This window comes from Dipodomys merriami, unplaced genomic scaffold, assembly GCF_024711535.1.
Source record: "Dipodomys merriami isolate MVZ:Mamm:240054 unplaced genomic scaffold, mDipMer1.0.p SCAF_14, whole genome shotgun sequence".
NCBI lineage: Eukaryota > Metazoa > Chordata > Mammalia > Rodentia > Heteromyidae > Dipodomys > Dipodomys merriami.
Genome location: NW_027202715.1, coordinates 23,864,669 through 23,879,116, shown reverse-complemented (window position 1 = coordinate 23,879,116; position 14,448 = coordinate 23,864,669). Strand labels below are relative to the sequence as shown.

The 14,448-nt window shown below is 43.3% G+C and overlaps 1 protein-coding gene across 1 annotated transcript; it reads left to right on the top strand.

Annotated features, from left to right (window-relative positions):
* Positions 1–691: 691 nt before the first annotated feature.
* Nrbf2 (nuclear receptor binding factor 2) lies at positions 692–11,278 on the top strand. Its single transcript, XM_070021016.1, has 4 exons — positions 692–895; positions 4,724–4,808; positions 7,682–7,722; positions 9,796–11,278. The coding sequence occupies exons 1-4, from the start codon at positions 866–868 to the stop codon at positions 10,504–10,506; spliced, it is 867 nt and encodes a 288-aa protein (XP_069877117.1). The 5' UTR covers positions 692–865; the 3' UTR covers positions 10,507–11,278.
* Positions 11,279–14,448: the final 3,170 nt, after the last annotated feature.

The following is a 14,448-nucleotide window of genomic DNA, read 5'->3' as shown; positions in this document are numbered from 1 at the left end:
TCAGCCTCCAAAGTAGCTAGGATTACAGCTGTGAGCCACAGGTGCCCAGCTCTGTATGATATCTTTTGTTTGTCAACTGCATTCTGAGGATGTTGACAAATCTACCTATCCCATCAACTCTACCTTTAGAGATGTAGCATTAAAAAAATGCCTCCTTCAGATACCATCTTTTTAAAAAAACATTCCCTGGCTGGGCGCCGGTGGCTCACGCCTGTAATCGCAGCTACTCAGGAGGCTGAGATCTGAGGATCATGGTTCAAAGCCAGGAAAATCTATGCGATTCTTATCTCCAATAAACCACTAGAAAACCCGAAGTGGCACTGTGGCTCAAGTGGGAGAGCGCTCGCCTCGAGCTGAAGAGCTGAAGGACAGCGCCCAGGCCCAGAGTTCAAGCCCCACTACCGACAAAACAAAATACAAACACCTCCTCCCCCCCCCCCCCCCCCCCGCACCAACAACCAGGCCACACCCCTCACGTGACCAGGAAGTGCCTGAAGCCGAAGCTCTACCTCTCGCGAGAGGAAAGGTTTGAGCGCGCGCCAGCCGCTGCCAGCCGGCACCGCCTTCTCGGAGCGCCACCCACTTCTCGTCCTCATTTCCCGCCCCCCCCACCTTGAACCCGCCGCGGGCGGGCGTGCGTGACGCCATGACGCCGTGCGCGGCGCGGTAGCGACGGCGGCGCAGGGGGTGGGCCCGCCGCACGGCGTCCGAGGAGGAAGTTGCTCCCACTGCGCCCACCGTCAGCTCGCGGGGCGCGGGGCAGAGTCCTAGTCCACGCCGCCGCGTCGTCTTCGCCGCCAGCTCCCCTCCATGTGCCCCGGCGCCGCTGCTTCCCTTCCTCAGGCCGCCGCTTACCCCGGGGTCTATGGAAGTAATGGAAGGACCCCTCAACCTGGTGAGTGGCCCACGGGGGGCCCGGGCGGGGGGGGGGGGGTCCGGGCCGGCCTCTGAGGCCTGGACGCGCGGCCCGTGGCGCCGAGGCCGAGGGGCGTCCGCAGGCCCCTGCGGCCCGCAGCGGTTCCGACCCCGGACTTGGCCCCGGCCGCGGCGCTCGGGGCGCGGGGCCGCCGCCGCCGGCTCTGCGGGCCGGGAAGCGGCTCGGAGCGCCACGTAGCCGCGCGTGCGGGCCGGGAGGCCATGGTGGCGCCGGCCCGTCAACCTGGGACGGTCGGAGCCTCCGTTTCCTCCCCCCCCCCCGTGGCCTCCCTCCGAGCCCCGTCCTCCTCTCTCCCCGAATGCACACGATGAGCCCGAGCGCTGGGCGGTTCTGGCGTTGTCTCCCCCCGGCACCGGGAAGGTGTGGCACGCTGGCTTCAAGGCGGTAAGAGCAAGAATCCTGCCCAGGTGGGCCTCCGCGTCTTTCGGTGTTTTCCTGGAAAAGGTTCCTAGGCCGGACCCAGCAGTCGTATTACAAATGGGGCAGGCAGAAAGAACTTCATTTGTCGTGGTGGCACTGGAAGACCACCCAACGGAGGATTCGTTCATGCCATCGGACCGCCCCACCTCACGGTTGTAGAAGAGCCCGGCATGGGCTAAAATTACAGAGAGAAACAGTAGAGTCTGGTGGTGAAGCCAGGTTTGGATTTGAATTCTGGCTTAGTCACTTAATAGTGGTGTGTACAAACTTACATCATTCAAGTTTGTTGTGAGGATTAAAGAGGTAAGTTGTCATAAAATACTGAGGCCTAGCATAGTGTGTAAAGAGTTAGCCATTACTGTATTGAGATTATAAAGTCTTAATTTAAAATTTCATTTACAGAATGAAGATTTGGACTGGCTGAGGTTTAAAGCCTTGAGATAGTATCACCTACAGCTGTGGTTGCAAATCACTGGTGTAGGGTTAACTGCTTTGAGGACTCTTCCTTGGTGTTAACCAAATTGGGCATTACCCCCCCTCCTCCCCATGTAAGAGCTGTACACTTACCAACTGGACTGCTGTTCTGAATTTTGAAGGGAAATTTCTTGTTTATGAGGTGATACTGTCATTTACAAGTGCAACAGGGATGGCTCCTACTTGCAAAATGACCATTGGTTCAGTTCCAGTCCACTTCATTTTATTTGGTTAGAGGCTGAAACATAGCCTGAGTGTGGCTAAGAAGACATAAACTCGTGGCAGTGGTAAATGAAGCATCAGATCACCAGTTTAGGAAAATTACTTAACTGGTCGAAATAGTCTTATTTTTATAGCAGAATTTTGAAAATCTGTTAAGCAAGCTAGCACAATTTCGTAATCTAGCCATAAAATTTATGTGACATGTATCAGAAACTTGGTGTCTTGAATTTTTAAGTGACTTGAGATTTGAAAGACCAAATTTCCAGCCTACCTGTTTATTGAAAGAAAACAATGAGACTGATGCAGACATTTATTGGGGGGGGGGGGCAGAAAAGGAGGGAGGTAACAAGAGAGCAGAAGAGCTTGTGAGAATAATGAGGCTTGAACTGAGCACTTGAGGACTTTCTCTTAGCTTTTTCTTTTCAAGACTTATATACTACCACTTGAGCCACAGTGCCACTTTTGGCTTTTTCTGCTTATGTGGTGCTGAGGAATCAAACCCAGGACCTCATACATGCAAGACAAGCACTCTACCACTGAGCCACCTTCTAGCCCCCACTTCAGGCTTTTTGCTTGTTAGTTGGAGAGAAAAGTCTCATGGACTTTGATGCTTAGGCTGGCTTTGAACTTCTATCCTCAGATCTCAGCCTCCTGAGTAGCTGTGATTAGCCACTGCTACTTGGCTTGACATTTACTTTCTGCTTCAATATGTCAGTGATAGGTCTATGTAAGATGGAAGACATGTTTTGAAGATTGTGACATTCTTTTATGACAGTCTAGTTGACTTAACATGACAATTCTCAGTTCTGTAATTGTTGTTGTTGCCAGTCCTGTGGCTTGAACTCAGGGCCTGGGCACTGTCCCTGAGCTCTTGCTCAAGGCTAGCACTCTACCACTTGAGCCACAGCATCTTATTGGCTTTTTCTGTGTATGTGGTACTGAGGAATCAAACTCAGGGCTTCATGCATGCTAGTCAAGCCCTCGGTTCTGTAATTTTATGAATGCTTTTGAAAGTCCCAGTACTATAATATTAGCTTGTTCTGAAGACATTCCAGACTCCAGCACATGGATTTAGTATGATCATGAGCCCTCCAAGCGTCCTTGGACTAACCAGTTAGCAAAAAGCCAGAAGTAGAAGCATGGCTCAACTGGAAATGTAGCAGCCAGGAACAGAAAAAAAGCTGATCAAGAAGAGCTCAAGGCCCTGAGTTCAAGCCCTGATTCTGGCACTAAAATAAAAAAATAAATTTAATTTCTTGTTATTGGGCTAGTCTGCTACCAATTTGGTGATGTGAAGTTTGTTATAGCAAATTTGATGATGTCAGATCTTAATTGACCTGCAAAGGTCAAGGGTTTATGTGACTGTGTTGTCACAGTGGTTTTCTTTATGTTTGGCTCTTAGAGTGCTGGGAATATGTTGCTTTTTTTTGAGTAATAGAACTTCCATCTGGAGTGGTCAATCCTTATTTCATCTGATGAATCTTCTTGCTTTTGAACTTTTTTTTTCCCCCTTGGGCCTGGGCTCTGTCCCTGAGCTGCTTTGGCTCAAGGCTAGTAGTAATACTATTATCACTTGAGCCACAGTGCCACTTCAGGCCTTTTCTGAGTAGTTTATTGGAGATAAAGAGTCACACAGACTTGACTGCCCAGGCAGGCTTTGAACCAGGATCCTCAGATCTCAGCCTCCTGGGTAGCTAGGATTGCAAGTGTGAGTCACATTTTCTCTCCTGGCTTTTTTTTGTTGTTGTATACAACAGTTTAGGTAACAACTTGTGCTGTCATCAGAGCTTAAAGTTTAAGAGAGCCACATGAATATCCTTAACACAAGTTTATAGTGATTGGGATCTTCAAGAATACGTGGATCATTCAGTGTTAAGAGTGCAATAACCTTAGGTAGCATCTTGTTCTTGCCTCTGAAAGCACATACATGAGCCAGCTCTAGCTGTAGCTCAGTAGTGTCAAGCCCTTCTCCAAATCTCCCAGTTCAAAGATTCAAGATTTCCAAATGATTTGAGTTCCTTTTAAAATTTCTGGTCCAAATATAACTGTTTACTCTTGTGCCAATACTGGACTTTAAAGTCATGATCTGAGTGTTTTCCCTTAGCCTTTTTGCTCAAGGCTAGTGCTCTACTGCTTGAGCCACAGCTCCACTTCTAGCATTTTGCTGGTTTTGGAGATGAGGCTCATGGACTTTCCTGTCTGGGCTAGCTTTTAACCAGGATTCTCTGATTTTGGCTATTTTTAAAGATGATTGCAAAAAATCAAGAAAATACACATTTGAGTAACAGTTTTTGATTGCAACTCTTGATTTATCTCTGAAGAGTGTGAATCACAAAAAGTATCTGAGCCTAACCAAGGGAGGGCTATTGGTTATGGTCTACCAATAACCTGTTCCTTGTAGATGCTTTCGTCCTAGGCTCTACTCATTATGTAGTTCTAGTTATTACTGAAATGGTGGTCTTATGTGTGGCAACAAGCATTATTTATCTTGCATAATAGTTTTGTGAGGGTATGGTGGTGCTCAGGATCAAATGGAAGGCCTCATGCTAAATAGGTGCTCTGCCACTGAGTACACTCCCAGCCCCCATTCCATTTTTTTTTTTTTTTTTTTTTGTTCCTTGAGTCTTATTATTATTAGTAACTTGGAATGTGAATGTGTTTGTCTTCTAGGCTCATCAGCAGAGCAGACGAGCAGACCGTTTATTAGCTTCGGGGAAATACGAAGAGGCTATTTCTTGTCACAAAAAGGCTGCAGGCAAGTGTGTGTGTTTGTGTATGTATATGATTATGTATATGAATATGTATATATATGTATATATATTATATGTACATATTAAACACTGATTGTAAAACTGAAGAACAATTTCTTTTTCCCAGTATTTTTCTTACCACATTTTTAGAATAACAGTAATGATTGATACCCTGTATCTGCTAAGATGGACCCTGTTGACCCACCAGATTAGTTTTGATTATTATTCACATGTTGATTGGTTTTCCTAGCCCATACTGACTGACCTGGTTTTATTTCTGAAATACAGAGGCTTCCATACATGCTTTATTGGTGAATAATTCCTGGACGCAGTGATGCCCCTATTTACAAGCTAGTTGTAGAATTCTGCCAATTCATCTGAGAAGTTATAAAAAAGGAGGCTAGGTTTAATTGTAAGGTATTTTAGTTTCTACAAGTAGTAACTAATTCCATCCAGTTCACTTTTTGCTTTCTAAGATACTGGCAAAATCCACCAAAGTCCCTTGGCACCTAGGATGTTAGACGAGTTGTCTTGTGATCTTTTCTGAATATTTCATTTCTACCCACATGTTTTTGGGACATGCTGGTGAGGGTTTTCATTTAGCTAGGAAGTTTGGAATTGTTGGCTTTTAGGGCTGGAAGTGGCTTTTAGGGCTGGAAGTGTAGCTCAGAGGTTGAGTGTGTGCTCAGCATGCATGACTGAGTTTAGTGCCTAGAACTAAAACAAAAGAGGTGAAAGAGGAAAAAAGGAAGTGTCAGCTTCTTAACCATAGGCCTCTATTTTAATCCTAGTCAGTCAGGCAGACTTAACATATGCCAAACCAGAAATAGATCTGAGGGAATCTGTTTTGCAGATACCAATTTCTGTTGGTTGAATAACAACCCTAAAGTTTTGGAGGATGGGGGTGTTTTACTCGAGTTGCATTAAGAATGATTATAAGATAATCTTTCTTATACAAAGCTCTCTGCAGTCTATTAGAAGGCAGAGGAAAGAATGTTATTTCACTACTGAAAAACATACCACACAATGGGCACTGGATTGGATAAGTTATCTTTTGTGATTTCTGTGTGTGTGATAATTTTTAGAGAAAAAAATTATGTATGTATGCCTGTACACATATGCACCTGCCTGCATGCTCATTTGGCTTTTTTTCCCTGCTCATATTTGATACTCTACCACTTGAGCCACACCTCCAGCTCCAGATTTTTGCTGGTTATTTGGAGATGAGTCTTACTACCTGGGTGCCTGTCTTGACTCATGGACAGAGTTTGTAGCTTTTAACTGCTCAAAGGAGAAAGCAGATGGTAATAGCCCCCTTTGTCTCCTGTTCATATAACTTAACGTCTAAAATTAGGTGTTGGGGGCGGGGCAGGGAAGAGCTGTTGCCTTGGTTCTTCAGTTTTTATTTCTTGGTTCTAATATCTGACTAGCCTTTTTAGTATGTATGTATCTATTTAATTTCCCTGCCTCTTCATACGGCAGTCCTGCTGCTGTGGCACCATCAACTGGGAACCAAGTTCAGCACTCTAGTTTTCAAGGAACGTTCAAGATCCAAACCAGTAGGGCATGGTGGTACATGCCTGTAATCCCAGCACTTATAAGAGTTTAAGGCTAACTTGGGCTGCTAAGACTATTATCAGAAACAACCATACCTTCCCAGCTTTCTGGCCATTTGCTCTAAGAGGAAAGTCAGATTTTTTTTTTTTTGGTCAGTTGTGGGGCTTGAACTTGTGGCCTGGGTGCTGTCCCTCAGCTCTTCAGCTCAAAACTAGCGCTCCACTTGAGCCACAGTGCTACTCCCTGTTTTCTGGTGGTTTATTGGAGATAGAGTCTCATGGATTTTCCTGCTCAGGCTGGCTTTGAACTGTGATCCGCAGATCTAAGCCTCCTTAGTAGCTAGGATTATAGGCGTGAGCCACCAGTGCCTGGAAAAGTGAGAATTTTATTATTACTTAATTTTAAATAGATTAAGTCACCCACAGTTTTGTCCTAAGATCAGAGAGAGGTTTATTAAAGGTCTTCTTAAATGACATTCTCTGCTTAATAACTCCCTTATAGTATATATTGCTTTCTCTGTGTGTATGTGTGTAGTTGTATTGAGTTTTGAACTCAGCCTCATGCCTGCTAGGCAAGCACTCTACCACTTGAGACATAGATCTAGCTTTATAACAACATGCTTTTCTTGCTGTTCTGTTTCTTCCCTCTCCCCTCACCCCCCTTAGCCTTGAACTTATGATCCTCTTGTCTCAGCTTCCTAGGGTTACAGGTGTCTGCCACCACGCCTGGCTTATTCTTGGGGCTCTTAACTGCTAATTTGCAGTAGGTTGCTAATATAGTGGAGACAACTTGATTAAAAAAAAAAAACAAACCCAAAAACCTTACAGGAGCCAAAATGACAGAATCTAGGTGTTTAGATGGGTAAAAAAGATAATTCCTTGGTGTTTTTGTGAGCCTGGTAAAATAGGGAAAAAGTAGCTTCTTATTTAATTTGCCCTAAAAACATTTTTCTAACTAGAGCATTTTCAGTGGATTAATTGCAGAATCTATACACTTACTTAAATTATTTTATGGTGTTATAGATCAAAGGCAGGGCCTTGTTATTGCTGGGGATGTGTCCTACCCTGAGTCACACCCTCATCCTCTGCAGGGATTTATATATACAAACCTCTCAAAGTAGGTTAGGCAATGTTTACATACGTTAACCACTGACATCCTCTTAGGAGAAGAATCCTATGTTTCAAATTTCCAATTAGAGCAGATGTGCGTATAAGACCAGTTCTCTTTTGATGAGATGTATTAAAACTCTTTTAACCTGTTAATAACAAAATGATAATGTCCATATATTAACATGCCACTTTTTTTTATTTGAATATACCAGCATATCTTTGTGAGGCCATGAAGCTGACACAGTCTGAGCAGGTGAGGCATATTCCTAATTTTTAAGTAAGGGTGAAGCAGATTTTCTTGTGGAGACTTGAATTGTGTATAAAATAAAGCATGAGGCCTTTCTTAAAACAATGCCTGAAAAATGTATAAAATGAATTCCTCTGGAAAAAGTGGGAACTCTTGGTGTCCCAGATACGGCATGCAGAACCATCTTAAGTTGTTCCTGTGGATCTCAAATTGGAAGTTATTTCCTTTAGAGATCCTTTTAGGACCTTGCTGATGATCAGCTCATAGTTGAACTATTAACTCACAGTAGGTACACAGGTCTGGCCAACTGTGTATTGATAAACCTTTGCTTGTCAGCGATATTTTAAATCTGAATAGTCTCCTACATGTTCTTCTTAGGAAATTCTTGCACTTGAACATTTGTTTCATGAGCACTAAATTGATTCCTAAAAATTATTTCTTAATTATTAGCACCTGAGAGGTATGTAATATTTTCACTAACTAAAGTGGTTATTTATGTGAGAAGTATCAGTGGCTGGGAAAAACCACTTGATCCCCAAACTGAACCAAAGGAACTTTAAAGCTGCATTTGCGATGGTATAGACCCTACTCCTGTAAGCTATGTCCTGCAGATGTGTATTGTGCCTTCTGAACACCCTATTGATAGGAAGACTTGCAGTTTGGCTAGTTGTAGAATTCCTAAAGAGAAAGATTTCAAGCCAGGCATTAGTGGTTCACAGCTGTAATCCTAGTAGATCCTCAGGAAGTTGAGATCTGAGGATCTCAGTTTGGCCAGCCTGGGCAGGAAGGTCTGTAAGTTGCTTATCTCCAATTAATCACAGAGCAGCTGGAAGTGGAGGTATGACTCAAGTGGTAGAGTACCAGCCTTGAGTGAAAAAGCTAAAGAAAGGATAGCAGCACCTAGGCCCCCAGCACTGGAACACACAGAAAAACAAAAAGATGATTTTAAGACTGGGGATATAGTGCAGTGGTAGCATACTTGCCTAGTACACGGAAACTGCCGTGGGTGCGATCCCCTAGCACTGCAAAAAACAAACTATAGAAGTTTCTAATTTAAAAACAAATTTTTTTTGGTGCTGGCCCTGGAGCTTGAACTCAGGGTGCTGTCCCCAACCTTCTTTTGCTCAAGGCTACCACTTCAACCAGAGCTCCATTTTGGCTTTTTTTGGAGGGATAGTTTATTGGAGATATGAGTCTCATGGACTTCACTGCATGGGTTGGCTTTGAACTATAATCCTCAGAAGCTAGGATTATAAGCATGAGCCTCTGACACTTGAGATTTCTAATTTTAAGTGGTGCATAAATAGCATTGAAGAAGGTAAGGCACATTCACCAAAAGACTGATTCAGACTTTGAAATTAAAAAAAAAATTTTAATGATTATTATAAGGGTGATGTACAGAGAGGTTCCTTTAAGTCAGTGATGAATACGTTTCTTTTTGGACATTGTTTTCAGACTCTAAATGAATTAATGGATTAAAAAATCCCTGTTAGGCATTGGTGATGAGTCTGTAATCCTAGCTGTGTGGAAGGCTGAGATTGGGAGGATCATGGTTTGAGGCCACCCCAGGCTTTAAAAAAGTTTATTGCCTAAAAAAGTTTTAGAGGCCTTTTCTTAACCCATAACTGGGCATAGTGGCATGCAGTTGCCATCCTAAGCAACATGGGAAGCTGAGCTTGGGGGGACTGTTGTTCCAGCCCAGCCCAGCAGAAAAGTCAGAGACTCCATCTCAACAGAGGGAAATTGGATGCAGTGGTACACAGCTGTCATCCCAGTGAATTTACCTAGTCAGGAAATGAGACCTTGTCTCAAAATAACGAGAGAAAAATAAAACAGTATATGACCCAGGAGTACCTGTCTAGCAAATAGCCTTGAGTTCAGACCCAAGTACTGCCCAAAAACCCACCAGGAAAAGAAGTAACTTAATCTCTAGTTCATTGAGTTTCTGTTGCAAACAGCATAGATTTTCAGTTACAGAGTTAACACTGAAAAGGAAGTTCTTGGAATAGTGTATATTGAACAGACTTTCAAACAGTGGATCCTGTATTCTGTAAACTGACCTTTCCTTCTGTGTTATAGGCCCATTTATCACTGGAATTGCAAAGGGATAGCCACATGAAACAGCTCCTCCTCATCCAGGAGAGATGGAAAAGGGCTAAGCGCGAGGAACGGCTGAAAGCTCAGCAGAACACAGACAAAGACGTGGCTGCCCATCTTCAGGCATCTCACAAGCCCTCTGCTGAGGATGGGGAGGCTCAGAGCCCCCTTCTTTCTCACAAGTACAGCCCTTCTGTGGAGAAACACCTCCCTGAAATTCATGGGGTCTTTGACAGAGATCCAGACACACTTCTGTTTTTACTTCAGCGAAAGAGTGAACCAACAGAGCCGTGTATAGGAAGCAAAGCCCCAAAGGATGATAAAACCATAATAGAGGAGCAGGCAACCAAAATTGCAGAACTGAAGAGGCATGTGGAGTTCCTTGTGGCTGAGAATGAAAGATTAAGAAAAGAAAATAAACAACTAAAAGCAGAAAAGGCCAGACTTCTAAAAGGTCCAGTAGACAAGGAGCTGGACGTAGATGCTGACTTTGTAGAAAAGTCTGAGTTGTGGAGCTTGCCACCACAGGCAGAGGCTGCCACAGCCTCGTCAACTTGGCAGAAGTTTTCAGCAAGTACCGGGAAAGCCAAGGACATTCCAATACCCAGTCTTCCTCCCTTGGATTTTCCATCTCCAGAACTTCCACTGATGGAGCTCTCTGAAGATATTCTGAAAGGACTTATGAATAATTAAAATGAAAGCCATTGGAGGTCAGAAGAAGAAATTACTCAGTAACAGTTCATTAACAGTTACTCCAGAAATGAGTAAAAAGGGAAAACCACACCTGAGGGTAATCCTGGAAATCTATCATCATCTGGCACAATGTGGGAGAAGAGGCTTGCCAGGGCTTGAAAACAGTCACTGTGAAATGTGTCGCATACCTGATTCACTGACTTGAGCTAATGATTCCGACTTGGCAGACACTAAACTTTTGGAGGTTTGTTTTCTCCTGATACAAACCAAATGGCTACCTGGAATAATTTTTTCGAGCAAGAATTTTTCTTCAGGGTCGAGTGTACAAAAATAGTATGTCATACATAATCTGTAATGCCATAAATGATAATGCAAACCCTAAATAATATGGTAGCCTGAGGGGCCGCCTTGTAGCTGAAACATGCTTTCTATCATGCAGTGACTGTATGCATTCTGTTATGCACATTTTGTTTGTTTAAACTCTATGTGCCACACTTTGCACTACTCATAACATGATGATAACCTCAAGACTATCAGGAGAAATATAAATGTCCATTTTATGAAGAAAGGAACCAAATTTTAGTTACGCTTTTTTAAGAAAATTACCAGTTTACATAATTAATCAGGGTGCATTTTAAGTTCTAACTTTGTTATATAATGCATCATTTGAAAATACCAAGGAGGTATCCCTTGTATTTAATGATGCATGAGTGAAGTCATGCTAGTTGGCAGTATTTTGATTGTAAGAAATCAATAAAGTAATTGTGTTTCATGCGTTGGTTGAATTTGCTTGGTATGGTTAAAAAGCAAGACATTGAATGGCTTCCTCCTCTGCTGAAAGGTTTGCACAGGGGTTTGGACAGGTGCTGTTAAATGATTACGATGCTTTGCTGAGATAGATGTGTAGTTTTTTTTTGCATTGTTTTGTAACCCATTTCCCCTCATAAAGAGAATGTTCTGAGGATGTGGCTTCTTGGCCCTTTGGCTGAGATGAAGTAGAAGGTTCTTGAGGTTTAAGTGTGTGTGCTGCATTCTTGATCTCACACATGCTCTAGGCTATGGTCTGCTGTCCTCAGGGCACCTGCCGCTCAGTTGAAACATACCAAATGAGGAAGGTACTGCTTTGACATTCTCTACTCAAGTCCTCTAATGTTCTAGGAGAGTTATGGGGAAGAAGACACTGTAAGCCAAACTTTTTTTTTTTTTTTTTTTTTGGGGTCCGGTTGTGGGGCCTGAACTCTGGGCCTGGGTGCTGTCCCTCAGCTCTTCAGTTCAAGGCTAGCACTCTACCACTTGAGCCACAGCGCCACTTCTGGCTTTTTTCTTCTTGCTTATGTGGTGCTGAGGAATCGAACCCAGGGCCTCAGGCATGCAAGGCAAGTGCTCTTACCACTGAGCCACCTTCCCAGCCCCGGTAAGCCAAACTCTTTTTTTTTTTTTTTTTTTGTCGGTCATGAGGCTTGAACTCTGGGCCTGGGTGCTGTCCCTCACGGTCTTTCCTGCCCCGGCTGGCTTTGAACCGCGATCCTCAGATCTCAGCCTCCTGAGTAGCTAGGATTACAGGCGTGAGCCACCAGCGCCCCGCTAGCCAAACTCTTGAGTATAGCCACTAGGTGTGTTTATGGACTTACTGTGGAATTGTAGAACTGAGAACACACTACTTTAGATATGTGCCCTTTAAAAAGTTAAGTTTATGTCCATCTGGGTATTAGCCTAGACTTGGAGGATATTGCAGCTTGTCTAATTTTCCTCGTAAAGCCTGAGAGTTAAAAACTTTGTGCCAAGCCAAAAGAAATTTTTTCCTTAAAAAAAAAAAAAAAAGCTAAATGAAAATACAGGGCACAAGTTCAGGTCCAAACCCCAGTAACAGAACACCAAACACATCAATCAGTATTAATGTCTATAATCCAAGCTACTTAAAAAACTGACATCTGAGGATCTTGAGTTAACCTGCAATAAGAGATATTCTCTAGACTCATCTCCAGTTTACTAGCAGAAGGCTGGAACTAGAGGCATGGCTGAAGTGATAGTGTGAGTGGAGAAAAATCCTAGTACAGCCTTGTTCAAGCCTTAGTATCTAAACAAAAAGGACAATATGGTGGAGTGGGGTCATTGCAGAGTATCTGCCTAGCAGATATGAACCTGAATTTCAATCCACAGCACCTCATTAAAACCCTCCCACCCCACCTCCCTCCTGCCCCAAAACAAACCCTTTTTCTTGGAGCTTGTCTTTCACGTGCAAGGTCCTTCCTGGTTTTCTCCGTGCTAAAAGAAGAAAAGCTGTTTGGCATGAACTTTTTTACATCAATTGTGTGAGGGGCAGGGAGCTAGTTCATTAGAATAATTCACAAATGTACAGTGTGTAACGATCAACTCGTTAGGAATACTTTAAGTCCTCTTCCACTGCTGCTTGGTCCTCTCATTTTCCCCTATTACTTGCAGTATTATTTTTTTCCTAGGACCCTTTTCTATGCTTTTTCTTTGTCATGGGGCTTGAACTCTGGGCCTGGGCACTGTCCCTGAGCTTTTCAGCTCAAGGCAAGTGCTCTACCACTTGAGCCACAGTGCCACTTACAGTTTTCTGGTGGTTAATTGGAGAGGAGAGTCTCAAGGACTTTACTGCCTGGGCTGGCTTTGAATTATGATCCTCAGAACTCAGGCTTTTTTCTTGTTGGTTGTGGGGCTTTGAACTTCGCCTGGGTGCTGTCCCTGAGCTCTTCAGCTCAAGCAAGGCAAGTGCTCTACCACTTGAGCCACAGCACCATTTGTTTCTACATTTTTGTTGTCTTTAAGGTTCTTACAGTACTCTTGCTTAATCCGATTCTTACATGGTTTATTAGGCAATACTTTAGATTGTATTCAGGGCTATTGCTAGGCAAGTGCTCTACTATCTGACCCCAGAATATCTGCAACTATCCTACAATTACAAACTTTAGGAATGCCATTTGGCAATGAGAAGCTTTTGGTTCTTAGAAACTTTTTAGCCAAGCTGGCATGGGAACCACCTTAGTCCATTTTGCTTTAGTTATTTTTCAGATATAATGGTTTTTCCTGGGACCAGCTTCTCAATCGGTTGTCAGCCCTTTGTCCTGTGAGCTGGGATTACTATGTACAGCTTCTTTTTGAGATAGAACTTTTCTCCTGGTCTGGCCTTGAACTATGATCTGTAGTATCCCACATAGCTGGGCACCCGGCCTGTTATGCTATGCTCAGTGACAACTTTTAATAGAATATATTTCTACTTTTTTGTGAACAGAAGAAAAGTGTCAAATCTGTGGGAACTAGTTGATGTCATCTCTGGGAGGAAAATCAGCAATCATATCTGTCTAGACATTTTTTTGTCCCAGTATTGGAGCTTGCTTGAACTCAGGTTGTGGGTACTATCCTCTAGCTTTTTCATTCAAAGTTAGTGGCTGTACCACTTCTAGCTTCTTGCTGGTTAATAGTTTTACTTTCTTGCCCTATTCCCAGATCTCAGCTCCTGAGAAACTTGGATTACAGGCCAGAGCCACCAGAGATGAGCTAGACACCTTTCAAATCAACTTGACCTCTGGGTCTACTCCACCAAAGCTTAGTTCAGTTGATTGTACTGGCTCTTGTCTGCATAGAAACATGAGGTTACTGCAGAAGTTTCTGATCAACTTGCAATTGTTTTTCAGTTTGAAAAACCCAACAATGAAAAATGATTAGACAAACAAAACTACCAAGTCAAATAGCAGGTGTGAAACCAGACGATGTATTCCTATTATTTCTTAAATCTCAGTTGTTTATGGTACTAACTTCTGGGGCTTGTATAGTAGTTAGAAATATATCACTAAACAGGCTGAACTGCTATGTCAGAAATAGTGAATCCAAGTTGGAAGACTATTCAACAGATGGGGTAAAATGTCAGTGTCCTAAATTCTCTTCTGTTCCAATTCGCCTCACAATTTGAGCATGTGA